The following is a 20,044-nucleotide window of genomic DNA, read 5'->3' as shown; positions in this document are numbered from 1 at the left end:
CCTAACCCCTGGCAACCATTAATCTGTTCTCCATTTCTAAAATTTTGCCATTTCAAAATGTTATAAAAATAGAATCATACAGCATGTAACTCTTGGGGGGGTGGGTTTTTTCACTTGGCATAATTTCCTAGAGATTCATCCAGATTGTTTTACGTAGTGATAGTTTGTTCCTTTTTTTTGGCGGGGTACGCGGGCTTCTCACTGTTGTGGCCTCTCCCGTTGCGGAGCACAGGCTCCGGACGCACAGGCTCAGCGGCCATGGCTCACGGGCCCAGCCACTCCGTGGCATGTGGGATCTTCCCGGACCGGGGCACGAACCCGTGTCCCCTGCATTGGCCACTGCACCACCAGGGAAGCCCCAGTTTGTTCCTTTTTATTGGATGTACCATAATTTGTTTGACCATTCACCTGTGGGCATCTGGGCTGATTCCAGTTTGTTTATAGACATTGTTGTGCAGATCTTGTGTGACATAAATTTTTACTACTTTGGGATAAATGCCCAAGAGTGCAATTGATGGGTTGTATAGTAATTACCAGTTTAGTTTCACAAGAAACTGCTGAACTATCTTTCAGAGTGGCTGTACCACTTTATATTCCCACCAGCGATGTATGAGTGACTTTACCTGCATCCTCACCAGGGTCTGGTATTGTTACTTTAAAAATTTTTAGTCATTCTGATGGCTGTGTGGTGCTATCTCAGGGACGTTTTAATTTGCAATGCCCTAATAGCTAATGATGTTGAACATCTTTTCATGTGCTCATTTGCCATCTGTATGTACTTTTTGGTGAAATGACTCTTCATGTCTTTTGCCCATTTTCTAATTGAATTGTTTGCTTTTCTACTGTAGGGTTTTGAGTATTCTTTGTATATATATTCTAGATATGAATCCTTTGTGCGATATATAGTTTGCAAATACTTCCTCCCAGTCTGTATCTTGTATTTTCATCCTCTTAACAGGGTCTTTTGCAGAGCAAGATATTTTAAGTTTGATGATGCCCATTTATAAATGTTTCCTTTTATGGATCTTGCTTTTGGTGTCAAGTCTAAGAAATCTTTGTCTAGGTCTGAAGATTTTCTATGTTTTTTCCTAAAAGTTTAGAGTTTCATATTTTGCATTAAGTCTATGGTCCACTTTGAGTTATTTTTTGCATAAGGTATGAGATTTAGGTTGAAGTTTTTTATTTGCCTGCAAATATCCAATTGCTCTAATATTATTTGTTGAAAAGGCTATCCTTCCTTCATTGAATTGCTTTTGTACCTTTGCCAAAAGTCAGTCGAGCATATTTGTGTGGGTCTATTTCTGGGATGTCTATACAGTTTCATCAATCTATATGTCTATTTCTTTGTCAATACCACACAATCGTCATTACTGTAAGTCTTATAATTGGGTAGATTGATTTCTCTCACTTTATTCTTTTTCAGAGTTGTTTCAGTTATTCTCCTTCCTTTGCCTTTGCTTATAAATTTTAGAAAAAGCTGGTATATATCTACAAAAAACCTTGCTGGGATTTTGATAGGAATCACGTTAAACCTGTATATCAATTTGGGGAGAATTACCATTTTAACTATGTCAGATTGTTCGATTCATGAGCACAGTATGTCTCTCCATCTATTTATGTTTTCTTTGAAATCTTTCACCAGCATTGTGGAGTTTTCCCCATACAAATCCTAGATATGTTTCATTAGATTTACACCTGAACTTTAGGGGGAGAGAATGATTGTAAATAATATTTTAAATTTCTGTGTATAAGTGTTCATTGCTAGTATTTAAAAGTACAACTAATTTTTAATGTTTATCTTGTATCCTATGAACTTGCTGAACTCACTATTAGTTTTAGGAGGTTTTTTTTGTAGATTCTGTGGGATTTCCTACATAGCGTGCAAATAGGGGGAGATTAATTACTTCTTTTCCAATCTGTAATGCCTTTTACTTCCTTTGTTTGCCTTATTACAGCTGCTAGAACTTCTAGTACAATGTAGAGTAAAAGTGATGAGGGTGAGCACCCTTGCCTTTTTCTTGATTTTAGGGGGAAAGAATTCAGTCTTTCACCATTGAATAAGATGTTAACTGTAGGTTTTTTAGAGATGGTCATTATCAAATTGAGATAACTCCCTAATGTTCTTGACTTGAAGAGAGGTTTTTTGTTGTTTTCTGCTTTTAAATCATGAATGGATGTTGAATTTTGTAAATGCTTTTTCAGTGTCAACTGATCTAATTGTATGATTTTTCTTCTTTAGTTTGTTGATGCAGTGGATTACATTAATTGATTTTCAAATATTGAACCAGCCTTGCATACCTGGAATAAATTCCACTTGATCATGGTGCATAATCATTTTTATACATTATTGAATTTGGATTGCTAGTATTTTGTTGAAGATTTTGGCATTTAAGTGCATAAGATATGTTGATGTGCAGGCTTTTGTGTTTTTAAATACACACTACCTTTACCTGATTTTGGTATCAGGGTAATACTGGCCTCATAAATTAGTTGGAAAGTGCTTTTTCCTCTTCTATTTTTTTGAAGAGATTGTATAAAATTGGTGTTAATTTCTCTTTAACTATTTCATAGTATTCTCCAGTGTAACCATCTGGGCCAGGAGATTTCATTTTTGAGAGTTTTAGAATTATGAATTAGAGCTTTATATTTACATAGCTTTAAAATCTTCGCATATCTGACTAGGGAAATGTTTTGTCTACTTTACCAGAGGAAGGATGTCAGAGAGGACCAGGCTCCACCCTCCCGGGTGACCTCACTGCAGCTGGCACTTTTCCTTTTCATCCCTTGGGTGATTACAGGTTTAAAGGTGGGGAGGGCAGGATGCCTCCCTTGTGGGTACCCTAGGTGTTTCCTCACAGGGCAGGCCGTGGATGCTGAGAGTGAGATCAGGATGCATCACAAGGGTCCTACATTAGGGAAGAAGCAAGGGCACCAGGTGGGGTGTCCCCAGCAGCACCCATCCTCTCGTGGTTACAGCGCTGGATAACGAACAGCAGGTGCCAATCTGGAGACAGGCACACAGATGAAAAGTCCCAGGCGAGGGTCCCAGCCTCATACACACCATGCTGTCGATATTATCACTGCAACTGTAACAGCAAAGGGAGGCAGGTGTTGGGCATTAAAAGAAGAGCGTGTGAAAGTCGGAGGGGAAGACCATATCGGAAGATCCAGACTGCACCCTGGGTTACACGCAAGGATGAGCCCTGAGGCTGCAAGGTCCTTATGAGGGCAGGTTCAGCTTCACAGGCCTCTTTGATTCTGTGTGCAAACTGTAGACCCACTGTGTGCACACTCTGAGCACACAGCTGTGTGAGCAGGTGCTTGAATCCCGGCTGGCTCAGAGGGCTGCAGGGTGCCTGGGGCGGAGTCTCCGAGCTGGCTTGGTGCCTTTCTGCACTGGACTCCTTCCACGGCAGACCTGAGCCTGCACTTCCCAGATGGCAGCTGCGCCCTGTTTGGCCTTCTTGGGGACACAAACGAATTGCTTTGGTACCTGGGGATGGCAGTAGCAGGAGAAGGTGGTGATGAGAAGCTGGCAGGAGCCGGTATGGGTTTGCCATGTAGGGGTGGGGGGCTCAGGTTTACGCAGCTTGCTTTAGGTCACATAGTAAGTGGCAGAGTCAAGGCCTGCATCTAGATCGTGACATAAGGGTTGTACATAATGTGCTTCAGTTTCCTCATTTGTACAACAGAGAAACTAATGGTCCTTACCTCCCAGTATGGTCATGAGGATTAAATGAGATAATCATGTGACAACCAAGCACACGGCCTAGATAGAGCATGGTAAGTGCTCAATAATATTAGCCATTATTATTATTAATATTAACATGCCATTCAATCACCAAAGGCAGAATTACAATGATGATAGCAAAAATTTAGCATGAACACAAGTATGGTGACTTTAGAGTTGTTTCTAGTTCCTAAGCATGTTTGGCTTTTCATTAGAAACTAACTTGAAGCTGTGGCATTTCCCCTGATGCCAGCCCCCTGAGCTCACCTGTCAGCCTGTCTATCTGCCTTGGTCTCAGATGGAGCGACTGTTCTGCCTGCCCCTCAGAACCTCTCTGTACAATCAACCAACATGAAGCATGTCTTGACATGGAGCCCAGTGATTGTGCCTGAAGAAATAGTACACTATTCTGTCGAGTACCAAGGGTGAGTTTTGTTTTTTGTGTTTTTTTTTTTTCGTTTTTCTCTTTTAGACATTAGTTGATTCCTCTCCAGGAATCACAACCTTCATTCCAGAGCTCAAGGAGGCTTTGTGAGCCCAGGGAGAGGTTATTTCCCATGATCTGCATCCTCTGTCTGCATGGGCACTGAGAGAGTTGAAGCAACAAGGGAAATTGTCCCATGGATTTGACAGTGAACTCCCTGGGAGCACAAACATGTATAAAGACTTTTTGGTGAAGCTTCTTTCCAACAATGAGTCAATTGTCTAATGCTGAAGAAAATTTTAAGAAGAAACAAGTTTGTCTCTGACTTGAGGTGGAGAAATCACTGGGGACTCAGATCCTTTGGGGGTGGGGGAGACCTCAGTTTTTCCTGACTGTGTGCTTGCCCCTAGAAGCCAAAACAAATTGTGATCGTATAGGTCAGCTGGCCCTTCTCCAGGTGTCCAGGCCCTCGGAGCTGTCAAGGAGTGACAGGGGCACAGAAGGTGCTCAATATATTTCATTAACAGTTTATACAAACTGAACAACTACACGTGCAGACATTCTCTTAGGCTCACGGGTACAGTTGACAAAGCTTCTGGACAGAGGGAGCTTACATTTAGAGGAGACAGTAAAAAGGTAAAGAAATAAGTACACGAGGTCTGCACTGTCCAGTGTGGTAGCCACTAGACACAGACAGCTATTTAAATTTAAATTAATCAAAATTAATCAAAGTTAAATTAAATTAAATTAAAATGTCTGTTTCCCAGTCGTATGAGCCACATTTCAAGTTCTTAATAGCCACATGCGACTAGTAGCTACCATATAGAACAACAGGGATACAGAACATTTCCACCAACACAGAAAGTTCTATCAGGCAGCATTGCTGTAGGTAAGTTCAGATAGAAATCAGCTCTAGGAGGAAGCTAAAAGGCTGATGCAACAGAGAGTTTCTTCTGTGGTAGCTTTTTATCAGATGGTCGGGGAAGGTCTGTCTGAGGATGTGATATTTAAGCCAATATCTGAAGGACAGGAGCAGGCAGCCAATGGGAATGCAGGGGCAGAGCATCTGAGACACAGCGAACGTGACAGCCTGTCGGAGGGAGGGCAAGGAGGCCTGTGTGGAGGGAGCATCACGTTTAGGGGTGTAATGAGAAGGCCAGAGAGTCTTGTAGGCCATGGGAGAGAGTTTGGATTCCATTCTAGACTCTTTGGAAGCCACTAAGGAGACAAATATGATGCTCTGCTGAGTGATGCATGGTTTGAAGACTGGCAGGAAAGGAAGCAGGAAAATCAGGAGACACACAGCAAGGCAAGGGATGACAGTGGCTGAGACTGGGGTGGTGAGCATGCAGATGGAGAGACTGGGACAGAGTGGGGTTTATGCTTGGGTCTCCCTTGTCTGGTGAGAAGGAGTAAGGAAGAAAGGGTGGTCGGTGAGGGAGGAGAGGGGAGAAATGGGTATGGAGCAAATGCTTGTTTTCCTGACCCATAAAATGTCAGTGGATGCAACAGTTACTTGAAACCATCATTGAGCCTGGGTAGAAGGGGCTGGTGTGATGCTGTCCCCTCCTCTCTTTGGCCAGAGAGTATGAGAGCCTGTACATGAGCCACATCTGGATCCCCAGCAGCTGGTGCTCGCCCACCCAAGAGCCCGAGTGTGACATCACTGATGACATCACCGCCACTGTACCATACAGCCTCCGGGTCAGGGCCACCCTGGGTTCACTGACCTCAGCCTGGAGCACCCTGAAGCACCCCTTTAATCGAAACTCAAGTAAGGCTCTTCTCTCCTCACTCCCCCGCCCCCAGCAGCCTCCCCTTCAGGAACCATGCTCACTGAGACTGTTGGGATTCTTTTCAGCATCAAATTAGTCTTGCAAAGCCAGAGTACTGTGAACATCAACAGCCCTAACTGCTCCATTTTAAAAAGTCAGCTGCTTCCCACAGGCCCTCCCTCTCATTTTGAAAGAGACTTTGGAAGTCAGTCCTGTCTCTGGAAGGAAAACTGCTCTGGAAGTGGGGAGATGGGGCTAGGATGGCCTCTCCCTACCCTAGTAGTGCCTCATAAATCTTACACTGCCTCCCATCTGGGGCCTCGCTAACTCCATCTTCGTTGCTCTGTGAGCATCTTCTTCGTGCAATAGGGTCTATACATGATTAGGAACAGTCCTTTGGAAATAAGTAACTTTTCTATAGCAATAGAACCTGGAAAATAATTGAGAAAGAAGTAAGGGAAGAGGGCTTCCCTGGTGGCGCAGTGGTTGAGAGTCCGCCTGCTGATGCAGGAGACGTGGGTTCGTGCCCCGGTCCGGGAAGATCCCACATGCCACAGAGCAGCTGGGCCCGTGAGCCATGGCCGCTGAGCCTGCGCGTCTGGAGCCTGTGCTCTGCAACAGGAGATGCGACAACAGTGAGAGGCCCGTGTACCGCGAAAAAAAAAAAAAAAAAAGTAAGGGAAGAATCCAGATTGGTGACCAAATACGGCAGAGTGCAAATAATGGCCAGTGTGTAGAAGGGTGTGTGTGGGGAACCGCAGTAGCAGGGTCTGGATGCCGGGGGCGAGGAAGCAGCTTGTCACATGGTGAAGGGCTTTGACATAAAGCTTGATCAAGTCGGAAGAGGAGGGCCACAGAAGAAGAGAAGGTCTAGGCCAGGTCTGTCTTACAGAACAATCACTCTGGCTGTGGTGTGAAAAGTGAACTGGAGTAGGACAAGCCTTCAGGGCAGGTGAACGGTGAGGACGGGGTTGTAACACTCCAGCTGAGCCAAGGTGGGTCCTGATCCCAGAAGTGGGGAAGGGATGGGAAGAAGAGGACAAATTCTAGAGACATTGCTGAGTTAGAAAGGACAGCGCTTGGGGACTAGTTACTGGGAGACAGAATGGGGAGAGATAATGATGGCATCCATCTTCCAGATGGTGTTAGTGGGAGTGTCACCCAAGGAAGAGAACCCAGGAGGAGCAACTGGTCTGAGGAATAAGAGTTGCTGCTGGCTTTGGGCTCTTTGAGATTGAGATGCCTATAGGATATCATGCCATGGATGTCTGATTGGCAGTTGGAAATCAGGCCCTCGGGCTCAGACAGGTCAAGGTTAGACACACAACACAAAATTAATAGCTAGTGGCTTGAGAGCAGGTGAGATGTCCAGGGACAAGACATAAGGACAAAGAACCCAGGATAGGCTCCTGGGAAACCTTAGGTTTAAAAAGAGGGTAGAGGGAAAGTCACTGGTAGGTGCTGGGTGGGGAGAGGGTCATGGAGGGGAGAGCGGATGAGCTGCTGCTGGGCCTGAAGGAGGCCCCTAAATGGGTCCTTGAGAAAGTGGCTTCATGGAGCCGTGGTGATGGTGGACAGGCTGCCAGCTGGAGGGTTGAATGGAGGTGGAAGGGGCAGGGCAGGTGTGGATGATAACGTGACCAGTTGGGACATGCAGGAAAGGCAAGGGAAAGGCCTGTGGTGACCTGTTTTCTTGGTGTGGCAGGTGACCCTCTGCTGGGAGTGAGGACAAAGGAAGGTTTGGGGCAGTAATGGAATGAGTCAAAGGTTACTGAGGACTATATGAGATTGGGTAGAAATTAGGACGGTTAGAAGGTGAGGGAGTCCACGCTAGAAGGGGCTGAGGAAGGTGAATTTGAAGGGGAAGTTGGCCCTCTAGAGTCAGGCAGGTGGGGTTGAAATCCCAGATCAGCCCCTTGAGTCCTCATCTGTAAGAAGGGCAACAGTTTGCCTCACTGGGTAGTTGTGGACAAGATGAAAAGTGCAAAGGCTCAGGGCGGTGCTGTCTTATCATAGCACTCAGCTATTGGTAAATATTAATATTAATTACCCAAGGGATGCCCAGAGTTGAGAGCCAGAGAGCAGAGGAAGGAGGGAAGAGCTGGGGGCAGCAGTGGGACCATTGGAATGGATACCAATAGAAATTTTGGTGCCGAATGTGGGCTCCTCTTCCCAGTCTCTTTCTCTAGGCACTGGGAGGATATGGTGGAGGCAGTGGGATCCCATTGCAGGCCCTGGGGAAGCCTGAGAGGCGCTGGAGGGTAGTGCAGCTTTGCCTCTGCCTGCTGTGCCTGGGCAGCACCCAGCACCACCTCCCTTTGGCTCCTAGAAGCACGGGCTCCAGCCAAGGTCATTGCTGGTGGCTGGCAGCTGTTGGAAAGGAAGGCACGGGGCATTTGGAGATTGAGGGAGTGCCTACAAAGCTATGGGGGCGGGTGTGTGCAGTAGCAACTTGTGCTTGAGAAGGCCAATATAAACAGGAAAAGGGCCACTGCAGAAGGAGCTGAGGAAGGGAGTCTCTGTACCTGCCCCAGAAGCTGCTCCTGTGTGGTCCCCATGCAGGTGAAGTTAGCTGCAGAGCTGGGATGGAATCGAGACTCTCAAGGGCATTACGTCTGTTCTTTGGCCTTTGAAAAAGGCCACGCTGACTTCTCCCAAGACATATGAAAAATCTTATTTTAAGGCTCTCTTGAAAAGGATCTCCTACTCTTAAAGGGAAGCCTGTTGAGAGCAGAGGTTCTTAACCTCAATTATATGAATTCATGTCACAGGGGAGCTTTAGAACCACTTATCTCCAGGGCCCAAGCCTAGAGTCTGATTTAAGCGATCTATGTGCATCCTGTTCATTGGGAGTTAAAAAACACCCCACAGCAGAGTCTAGAAATGTGGAAAGACATGGACTCAAATTCTGGCCATTAACTGTGTGATTCTGGGAAAGTCATTCAACCTCTCTGAGGCTGTTACATTATCTGTACGATAAGAACAGTATTTACCTTCTTAAGCTTGCTGGATGGATTAAATGAGATAAGTTTGTAGAGTACATAGGACAGAAGTTCTTGTCCCAACTTTGTCAAAAAATTCTCTGAACTGAAATGACATTAGGTCATTTTGTCTAATTCTAATCTCAACATAGATGGAGACCAGGGAATCCAATTCTAATCATGTTTGACTTAAAACTGGAGGAGTCAAAACATCTCTCTCCCTACTGGAGGTGTTTCAGACGCAGTTCTAGTGGTGCTGTATGCTCATATGAAGCCTCTGAACTGGGTATGTTTTGTACAGTTGGTCCCTGACTTTCCAAGTCCTCATGTTCCTTTTCCAGGCAGCTCTTCAAATGCCAGGAAATACTTTGTTCTCTGAAAACTCCCTGCAGGAACTGCCTTTCTTTTGAGTGTCCACTGACCCCAGTGCAGGAGGATGTAGCCCAGAACACACTCTGCTAAACTTGCCAAGCCAAGGCCAGCAATTGCGGTGGCCCCTCTGGTCCTGCAGCATCTGGATCTGAGAGGCAAGTCTGGATCCATCATCAGTAACCAGGGACTAAAGACTGTCTGTGTGGGCCCTTCTGTTCTTGGTCTCCTGGTAGGAAAGTATCCATGGGGGCTGCTGGCCTCTGTGTTTGGGATCCAGTAATATGAAGGATGGTGCTTGTGCTTATGCTGTAAATTTCTAGAGCTGATTATTGGAATTTGTAAAACCCTCTGATTTTCTAACATCTTCCATTAAGGATATGAGATTGAAGAATCCTTGGACTGAGAATAGAGAGGCCAACCCATCCACAGGCTGCTGATTTGCTGATGTTTGAGAGTTAGCAGCAGCCGGTATATATAACTGGTCTATGCGAATTGTAGTAAGTTGTTGTCATTTGTTTTTTTTGTTTGTTTGTTTGTTTTGCGGTACACTGGTCTCTCACTGTTGTGGCCTCTCCCGTTGCGGAGCACAGGCTCCAGACGCACAGGCTCAGTGGCCATGGCTCACGGGCCCAGCCACTCCGCGGCATGTGGGATCTTCCTGGACCGGGGCACGAACCTGTGTCCCCTGCATTGGCAGGCGGACACTCAACCACTGCGCCACCAGGGAAGCCTGTCATTTGTTTTTTTCATTTGCTCATCATTCAAAAAGTGTCTACTGAGCACCTGCTGAGTACAGGAGAGGATCAGTGTACACGCCTCTGCACACTGTGAAGCCATATCCAAACCCCTCCCCTCCCATGAGCCTGACATGTTTCTACTGATGGCTTGGTCATGGTCTCCCTGGACAGAACTCAGTCTTGTCTGGGTCTGGCTTTGATTCTTTCCTTGTCTTGCCAACAGCCATCCTCACCCCACCTGGGATGGAGATCACCAAGGATGGCTTCCACCTGGTTATTAAGCTGGAAGACCTGGGGCCACAGTTTGAGTTCTTCGTGGCCTACTGGAAGAGGGAGCCTGGTGCCAAGGTGAGACTTCCACCCTTGGCCTTTGAGTTAGACTTTGGAGAAGCAGTCACAGACCTCCGAGAGCTGGATGAGGAAAGCCAGCCCCTGCAGTGCTTGCTGTCTGGGGTGGCCTGAGGATGAGCGGGCCTGGGTGAAGTGTGAGAAAGGAGAGATGGGCGTAGGTTGACAATCCCGGCAGCCTCTTCCTCAAAGGACTGCCTTGGTCCAACCCAGACTGTGGCTGGGAGCTGTCTCAGGCCACGTTTGCTAAAGTATGAGGGCTGCCTCCTTGCCCTAAACTCTACCATAGTTGGATCCATGATACCTTTTCAATGCATTTCTTCTCCCTTATCAGCATGTCTTCTCAGCCATTCTCCCTGCTGTTTACAGGCGGCAGACCAGGGTGTTCCAGATCAACTGGATGATTTCAAAAGCATATGAGGCTGGCACAAGGCTCTCGAGGGTGTGTATCTGGGCAGCGTGCAGAAGTCGGGGCAGAGAGTCAGGAGCTGGCTGATAAACAACCCTAATTCTGAGCCAATGGGCACCCGGAATGCCTAGATGGGGCGCTGCCCTACCCTGTGGGATGGATGCTGCGGGCTAGGCTGGGTGGGAGGTCAGCTCTCCCAGAGGGAGTGGCCAAGCATCCTGCAGCCACAGCAGCAGAAAGGATGGAGCTTGGGCAGACCTGTGGAGGCCCTGTCCAAGCTGAAATGGTGACAAGGCCCACTCGAGTCAGCACAAGGAAAAATAGGCTCTGTCACAGGGATTAATATGGTGCTATAAGGGGCTCTCATAGACTCCATGATCAGAGCAGGCCCAGAGCCAGGCTGCAGCACAGCCTCACTTGCCCAGGGGCCCCCGTCTGTGGAGTCTCTGATTCCCTCCAGTGGGTCCTCTCTATTGCACTCTTTCCGTGGCACTCTCCCCAGCTTGCTCGCAGGCCCTGATCCCTCACCACTCCTTCCTGCACATGCCTATGGCTGTGCCTTACCAGGCCTGACTCCTCCTCGCCATGTCCTCTCCCCTTGGTCCCTGCTTCTAGCTGCAGGTATCAGTTCCCCAAGATCAGTTCCTAGCAGAGGAAATCTGACTGGTACTGCTTGTCTTATCAGGCCAAACTTAGGGGTCGCCGGTTGCTGGCTGGCCTCTGATAGACCCTTTCCAGGCCAAGGGTACCCCTGACCTAATGCCAGTGTCTGAGGGACAGGTCATGTGCCCTACCACCCACTCAATGGGGACCGTGGGCTGGGTAGCTTCCCCTGGAAGGTGGTATGTGTAGGTGGAACAGGCAACAGCCATGGTTTCCAGCATTTATTCCTGCTGGGTCAGGGCCCAGTGGTAGGAGGTGGCATTGCCAGGCGGAGGGAGTCGAGTGCGGGACTGATCAGGGCCTGGGCTGGCTGGGAGCATGCAGATCCCTAGGATTCTTCGGGAGGTGCAGAGCCGGTGCTGGGAGAGGAGCCCGTGTCCTGAGCCACCTGGGCCTGGCCCAGACGAGTCTCCACAGGTTCAGACGCAGAGCACAGCCCTCAGGGGGTGAGTGGGGGTGGAGGGGCATGCAGATGGATGGACAGACAGTGGATGGATGCAAGTGTGAGGAGGCACTGCCCACAGGCTCCAGTGTTCCTGTGCACTGATCCCCCTGGCAGCAGTGGCCCGGCCAAGCCCCCAGTCAGATTTCTGACCTTCAGGTCTCTGTCCAAATATTACCCTATCAGAGAGGTCTTTCCTAATCCCTATTCTGGTGCCTCCTCATCACTCTCTACCTCTTTGCCCTGCTTCATTTTTCTTCATAACCCTCATCACCACCTGATGTGTGTTATATATGGTCTGTCTTACCCCACATAAGCGCCACGAGAGCAGGAACTTTGTTTTGTTCAATGCTGTGTCCCTGTTTTGTTCAGTGCTTACACCAGTGCCTGGCACACCGTAGGTGCTAAATAAATAAATAAATATTTAAGAATGAATGAATGAATAAATGAATGAATGAGAGGAACATTCTGTATGCATCTTGGAAAGGAAATATTTACAGCTTCCCTTCCCTCCTTCTCCCTCTTTTGTGTCCTGCTTCCCCCAGAGTGTAACTGTTTTCTGTTTTCCTAAAGGAACACGTCAAGATGGTGAGGCGCGGGGGCATTCCGGTGCACCTGGAAACCATGGAGCCAGGGGCTGCACACTGCGTGAAGGTCCGGACGTTCGTGAAGGCCATTGGGAGGCACAGTGCCTTCAGCAAGACAGAATGTGTCAAGGTGCAAGGTAAGGCCACCTGTCTGCCCCTCCTGGGCGATGCTTGTTGCTTGCTGCTTCCTCTGGTTCTGAGTATCCCCTCGGTTTCCCTGACCTGCTCCCCCAGGCTGGGTAGATCCTGTGGTGAAATTGTTCTGCGTTCTAATCCCCCCAGAAGAGAGTCCACCCTGGGGCTGGGCAGGGGTCACTTGGCAGCTGTCTAGAACACTTTTCCCTGAAAGCTCCCGAGGCCTGAGGCCAGATGTTGCAAGGCTGGTTGACCCGGTGGCAGCTGCCTGGGTATCAGAGGGGGGTGCTAGTGAGGCAGCCGGGGCCTGAGCGTCGGACCTCGTTTGGACGTAGCCCACTGTGTAGCATGGCTGCGCCCAGCTGGGAGGGGCCTGATAGAAAGTTTGTAGAATCCTCTTGTTTGACTTAATTTTTTCCCTTGAATTTTTTATGGTTTAAAAGCCTGCAGTGAAAAGAAATAAAACAAAACCCCATATCCCATGATTTTGCCATACAAACACCACGAGTGACATTTGTGTTTAACTTTTTAGTTTTTTAAAAATTATCATTTTGAGGGCTTCCCTGGTGGCGCAGTGGATGAGAGTCCGCCTGCCGATGCAGGGGACACGGGTTCGTGTCCCGGTCCGGGAAGATCCCACATGCCGCGGAGCGGCTGGGCCCGTGAGCCATGGCCGCTGAGCATGCGCGTCCGGAGTCTGTGCTCCGCAACGGGAGAGGCCACAACAGTGAGAGGCCCGAGTACCGCAAAAAAAAAAAAAAAAAAAAAAATGATAAGGTACGTGTGGAACTGCCTTCCTCATCCATGTAATTCCCATCCCTCCCCCAGAGGTATTAGCTTTTTGTATATCCTTCTAAAGACTTCTCAATACATTTACAAGTAAATGGGAATATACTTTTATATATTTCCCCTCCTTTTAGCACAAATGTTAGCACACTCCATGCACTGTTCTGGATCTTGTCTTTTTCATTTTACATATCTTGTAGATTTTTCCATATCTGAAAAGAACTTTTTCATCCTTCTTTGTAGCTACATAGTATTCCACTGTATGTATCTATAACTAATTCAACTAGCTCCCTATTGATGGGTATTTAGTTTTTTTCTCCCAATATTTTGCTATTACAGCCAATGCTTTCATTAATTACCTTGGGCATAGATCATTTGCTGGTATATTTGAAGGATAAATTCCTAGAAGTAGAGTTGCTGGGTCAAAGGGCTGTTAGCCTTTGTGTAGACACATGTTGTCGTTGAATTATATATACACTTTGAGTCTGCTTTTTCACAAATATCACATCCATAACATTTTCCATGTAGATTTTCTGATTACCATTTTATACTACTTTTTTTGGGTCTTTATCTTTTAATTGAAGTATAGTTGCTTTTCAATGTTGTGTTAGTTTCAGGTGTTCAGCAAAATGATTGTTATACATATATATATATGTATATAAATCTATTCTTTTTCAGATTCTTTTCCATTATAGGTTATTACAAGATACTGAATATAGTTCCCTGTGCTATACAGTAGGTCCTTGTTGGTTATCTGTTTTCTTTTTTTTGCGGTACGCGGGCGTCTCACTGTTGTGGCCTCTCCTGTTGCGGAGCACAGGCTCCGGACGCGCAGGCTCAGCGGCCATGGCTCACGGCCCAGCCGCTCCGTGGCATGTGGGATCTTCCTGGACTGGGGCACGAACCCGTGTCCCCTGCATCGGCAGGCAGACTCTCAACCGCTGTGCCACAAGGGAAGCTCTCTGTTTTATATATAGTAGTGTGTATATGTTAATCCCAAACTCCTAATTTATCCGTCCCCCAGACCCTCATTTTATACTACGTTTTAAAACCATGTAAGTCAAGCTTGTTAAAAAATTCGAACAACACAGAAGTATATAGAGTAAGAGGTACACGTTCTCCATTCTCCGCACACCACTCAGGAGGTTTCCTTTGGCAAGTCTGGCATTTAATCCTCCAGTCATCATGTGATGCCAGTACTCAGAGGCACAACTGGGACTGTACTGTGCTTACTGCTTTGTACCTCGCTCACCTTCACTGGGTATTGCTATTGTGAGCACCTGTTAATGTCAGTACATATAGATCTACCTCATTGTTTAAGAACATGCATAACAAGCCAGTATATGGGTGTGCCAAAGTATATGTAACCATCCCCCATAAATAGGTATATTCTGTGCTTTCCAGTCTTTTGCCACTACAACCCGTGATGCAGCGAACAAGTCTGTATATATCCTAATTCTCATTTTAATAGCTGAACTCCTGACCTGCCATGATGATATCCCATGATGTATTAAATCATCCTCCATTGGGGGTATTTAGATCATTGCCATCTGCTTTTGAAGATGATGTTCATTCACTGATTCATTCATTCATTCAGTGAATAATTATTGAGCACTGACTATGTGCCACCTGCTGGGCCCGTCACTGGGATACAGCAGGGAAGTCCCTGCCCTCACCGAGCTTACCTTCTAGTTGGGGAGACAGGCTACAAGGCAGTAAACAAATGAGATGGTGTCCCTTGGTGGTACGTGCTATGAGAAAGCACACCAGAGTGTGCTGGGGTGGCGGAAGGTGCAGAGGTGCTGCTTTGGGCAGAGAGGGGGGCTGGTTATGCGAGGCTGTTGCTCTAATAAAGATGTTGCTGTGAACTGCTTTCTGCATATGCTTCCTTCCTTGGAATTATTCTTTGGAATCCACTCACAGGAGTGGATGAAAGAGTATGAACATCTGTGTATCTCTTGATATGTACTGCCAACATATTTTCCAAAATCATTGATACAAACTGTGGGGACCCCAGCCTTCTGGAAGAGCCCACCAGCTTCTCTGCAGCTGCATTGGCTGTGGCACCCTTCACATCCTGGGTGAGCAGTCCAGCCCAGAGGGGCTAAACGAATAGGACAGAGAGATGGGAAGGTAACCTGTCCCCCCCTTCCGCATCTCCAGACGTTCAGACTTGGCACTTTCTGATAAATCATTTAGTAGAATTTGGAGCCAGCCCTACCTGTGTGACCTGGGGTAAGTCACTTAACCCTCGCAGGGGCTTGATATATGAGTTATTATGTGACTGTGTTCTGAATTCAGCATTTTCCTCCATCACACGAATCAATGCCAAGAGTAAGTTGTGAAATACACTTTGTTTTCAGTTACTGCCCAGCTCCCTTCTGGGCTGTTCTCTTTTGGTGCTTCCCCCTCATCCTGCCCGGGGCCTGGCCCTCTGCCTTCTTCCTGGCAGTGGCTCAGAGGTACGTGCAAATACAGCTAGTGGCTTAACAGATGATGCTCCTCCCTTTCCCTTCCCAAGAAAAAGATCGTAATCTTCCTTGGCTTTCTGGAAACCAATCTGGATTCTAGAAAAATGGTTTTAATGGTGGTCATTTCGGTCACTAGGGCACACATCAGATGTCAGGGTGTTGGCATCTGCTCTCTTGGCCAGTGTGCAGAGCCAGATCCAGGAAAGCGAGGGAGGCCCAGGATTGTCTCCTAAGCCGGTTCCTGTCTTTCCGTTTCCAGGAGAGACCCTGCCGCTGGCACTGGCTCTGTTCTCATTTGTGGGCTTCATGCTGATCCTCGTGGTTGTGCCGCTCTCCATCTGGAAAATGGGCCGGCTGCTCCAGCACTCCTGTTGCCCCGTGGTGATGCTCCCCGACACCTTGGTAACTGTTCTTTTTCCTTTCAGCATGATGCTGACCCGATGTAGTCTGGGTCTTAGTGGGGCAGGGACACACATATCGTGGGTTTACAAGCATTTGCACAAAGAGGGGAGAAGAGTACTTATAGGAATTCCCTCCTAGTCAGAAGGGCTGGGAGACGTCCCATCACCAGGGGGTGGTGGCCTTCCCCAGGCTCCCATCAGGCCTCTGCTCCTTGCCCCCAGGTCCTGGCACGGCCAAGGCAGCAGGTGTGTAGCCCAGCCCAGGAGGCTCTGCATTCCAGGAGTCATGCATAGTCTTACCCTGAGGACCGGCCTACCGAGCCTTCTTACCTCCCTCCCATCATTGTAACAGCAGCTGCATCCAGAAATATGTTCCAACACAACATAGTCAGTTCATACGCCAAGAGCCTCATGGGTCCTCAGGGTGAAGTGCACGTGTGTGAAATTAGGGCGCGTGGAGTCTGCTTTGCCTTTGGCTGGGGGCAGGGGGACTAGCTGGACCTGTGACTACCGAAGGTGAGGGATCCCAACTCCTCACAAGCCAGGGTTCTTATCTTACTCCTGAGGTCACTGGGCCATAGATCTGAGTGTCTCCAGTGGGGACAGGCCCTGTGTGCTGTGCCAGGGTCGGGGAAAAGCAAAAGCAGGTCTCCAGAGATCCTCACACGTTGCATCTGTCTGCTTCCTGTGCACCCTAGCCCCCCACCTCCGCCCCAGACCTCAACCCACCAAGCAGTGCAACAGAACACAACAAAATAATAACAAACAAAAGCAAACCCATCCCTGTGCCTCAGGGATATCTCACCCTTCTGTCCTGGGAGGATGGGGTTAGCGGTCAGCTTCTCAGAAGCAGCTAGAGCCAGAACTGCCTGCAAGCTATACATTCCTGTAGTTCCTTGTCAGCCAGGAGTTACCCTGGAAGGGTCCCTCTTGTGACATCACAGGGCCCTGAGAGCACAGGCCATGCTCCCCCTTCACAGGAGGACTAACCCTCCCTGCAGTCCAGTCCTCAGGACACCCTGCACGCCCCACCATATGATCCTAGTGTCAGCTCTCTTTCTTTCCAGGAGTTTAGGGAGTCATGACTCCAGGGGACACTGGTCCAGAATTAAGCACCAGGCACCATTCTAAGGCTTTACGGATATTTGCTCATTTCATTTGCCCCTTTTCACAATGTTTACCAACCAGTGTTCTTTACATCGGTTCCCCCTCCAGCCCCTCTGGATGACTAAAGGGTTTACTGCTAAACATAAAGGCAGTGGGATGTATCAAACATAGGGGACAGGGCTGGCCTGCATCCCCTTCAGCAAGAACTTGAGGGGCTCAGAGTTCCCTGAAGCACAAAAGGATGTGTATTCTGCTGTTGTTGGGTGGTGTTTTATAAATATCAATTGGACCAAAATGTTTAATACTGTTCAGATCATCTTTGTCCTCACTGATTTTGTTGGAATAGTTCTATTATTGAGAGAGAGACAACAAAATCTCTAACTATGAGTGTAGATGTGTCTGTTTCTCCTTTCATGTCAATTTTTCCTTCATGTGTTTTGAACCTGTTTTAGGTGCATACATATTTATGATTGATAGGTCTTCCTGAATAATTGAGTGTTTTATCATCATGAAGTGTCCCTCTTTGTCTCTGGCAGTATTCTTATCCTGATATCAATATAGCCCTTTTTTGTTTACTGTTTGTAGGGTGTATCTTCTTCCATATTTTTATCTTAAACTTACGAGTGTTCTCAAATTTAAATGGTGTCTCTTGAAGCGGCACAGAGGTTTTTTGCTTTGTTTTGTTTTGTTTTTTAAGTGAATCTGTTCCAACAATCTCTGCCATTTAATTGCAATGTTTAATCCATTAACACTTAATTCTAGTCCTCTCACTTCCTAACTTTTCTGTTTGCACCCATATCTGTTTTCTGGTTCTTCTGTTCATGGCACCAAGAGAGACCCTCAGCTCCTCAGGGAACTGTAAAAAATGGGAAACTCACCCAGAGACATTCCCTTCTTCCAAGTGTCAACTTTTGGTTGCTCTCCTGTGACTTAAGGAAGTTGGTTTCATATTTTGATCCGTTTTTGAAGTTGCTATCTGCAGGAAGATTGGTCTGTTTGGTGCTCCTCTGCCGTTAGTAGAAGCGGAGCCCTGGAGTAAAGGAAGAACCCCTGAATGAACCCCAAACGATGATGATGGGAGGGGAGCATTCCTGGCTCAGCAGGTCACTAGCTCTTCTTTTCCACACACGTAAAAAGCTCAGCCTCCTCGGCTGGACTCCACTGAGTAGTTACCCTTTACGACTTTCCTCTCAACTCTGTTCCCATGCTTACCCTCTACTCACGAGCTCTTGCATTCCTAATACCCTCCTTCAATTTCCCTCTTCTGGTCCTACATTCAATGACCTAGCAGAGTTCCCTCCCAGGACCCAGTGTGTTGTTAGGGAGCCACAGAGTAAAGGGCCAGGGAAAGAACAATGTAAAGGGTCCGTTCCCTGGAGAATTTCAGGTGCACAAGGAAAGCCCTCCAATGGCAAGAGCTCCTAGGAATCCTAATGCATTATGAGCCATACCCTAAAAATAGCTTTTGGAGAAAACCAAGCAACTGAGATGAGACCAGAGACAAGGACATTCTTTTTTTTTTTATTATTCATTTATTTAGGCTGCACTAGGTCTTAGTTGTGACATGTGGGCTTCTTAGTTGCGGCATGGGACTCTTAGCTGCGGCATGCATGCAGGATCTAGTTCCCTGATCAGGGATCAAACCTGGGCCCCCTGCATTGGGAGTACAGAGTCTTACCCACTGGACCACCAGGGAAGTCCCGAGACAAGGAAATTCTATGAGAGAATGACCACTTTTGTCCGTGGAAGGTAAATGCCATGACCCTTGACCACCTTTTTCTTCTCTGTTTCCCTTACCATCCTTCCTACTTTGTTCTAGTGTCTGTTCCTACATGCATTCTTTTCCATAAGGCTTTTAATTTGTATTCTGTTTCTCTCCAGATTTTAATATGGACAGTTTCTCTGAGTGTATGCATTTCCCACGGTGTTTTGTGAGAAATAGATAGCTAGTGTGCATCAAATCCCAAATAAGTTCTGGAGCTGCACATCACCACCACCATCTCCCCCCTCTCAGCCTTTACTTTAGCACAGCCTAGCTGCGCTTCAACATTTGCACTGGTCATAGATAATCCTCCAAACTATTAAAAAGCAACTTCCAGCCAACCTTGCAAAGACCATGCATCTTTCCAATTAAACCATGGAAAATTACCAAGTGGAAATCCTCGACAAGGCTTCAAAAAGTCCTGTTGAGTTTGTAAATGTTTAATTTGTCTGTTTGGATTAAACATTTCATGTCTTCATCCATAATTTTACAGTTGGTGATGGTTGCACTCTGAAATATACCATTAAGAATGTCTTTCCATTCAAGTTTTTATCACCAAGTAACAGTCTATGGCAAAAATATATATGCAAGGAAAATTATACTAAGACTGCTCGGTGTGTGTTCCCTATTTTAAAATATAATGTATTTTCCTTGTCTTTTATCCATAATTGCTTCATGGGGATGGAGGCTTTGGTGCTAAAGGTTCTTTGTTTCCTTTCTGTGACTCACTTTATTCTTTCTCTTCTTGCTGTCACATTCCACTGTAATGTGGGTAGCAAACATCAAGATGGCCTCAAGTTAGTCATCTCTAAATTGAGATGTGCTCCAATGGGCCATCCCAAGTCTGACTTTGTGTGCTTCATAGAAAGTGGAGTTTGTGAGCCCAGATGCCTCTGGGGCCCAGACAGATTAAA

The 20,044-nt window shown here is 47.1% G+C and overlaps 1 protein-coding gene across 5 annotated transcripts in view; it reads left to right on the top strand.

Moving 5' to 3' along the window:
* The window catches only part of IL20RB (interleukin 20 receptor subunit beta), a 30,994-nt gene that overhangs the window by 8,352 nt on the left and 2,598 nt on the right, over positions 1 to 20,044 (top strand). For 2 of the 5 annotated variants that reach the window (XM_019934221.2, XM_019934223.2), the window contains 5 exons: positions 4,029 to 4,155; positions 5,738 to 5,928; positions 10,243 to 10,367; positions 12,455 to 12,605; positions 16,120 to 16,262. In XM_019934221.2, coding sequence (XP_019789780.1) covers positions 4,029 to 4,155; positions 5,738 to 5,928; positions 10,243 to 10,367; positions 12,455 to 12,605; positions 16,120 to 16,262 — 737 coding nt within the window. Of the gene's footprint in view, positions 1 to 3,945; positions 4,156 to 5,737; positions 5,929 to 10,242; positions 10,368 to 12,454; positions 12,606 to 16,119; positions 16,263 to 20,044 lie in introns of all 5 variants that reach the window. The other 3 variants (XM_019934222.2, XM_073803798.1, XM_019934224.2) reach the window with 3 other exon arrangements.

This window comes from Tursiops truncatus, chromosome 4 (assembly GCF_011762595.2).
Source record: "Tursiops truncatus isolate mTurTru1 chromosome 4, mTurTru1.mat.Y, whole genome shotgun sequence".
NCBI classification, from domain to species: Eukaryota; Metazoa; Chordata; class Mammalia; order Artiodactyla; family Delphinidae; genus Tursiops; species Tursiops truncatus.
This window is presented reverse-complemented; position numbering and strand designations above follow the sequence as displayed.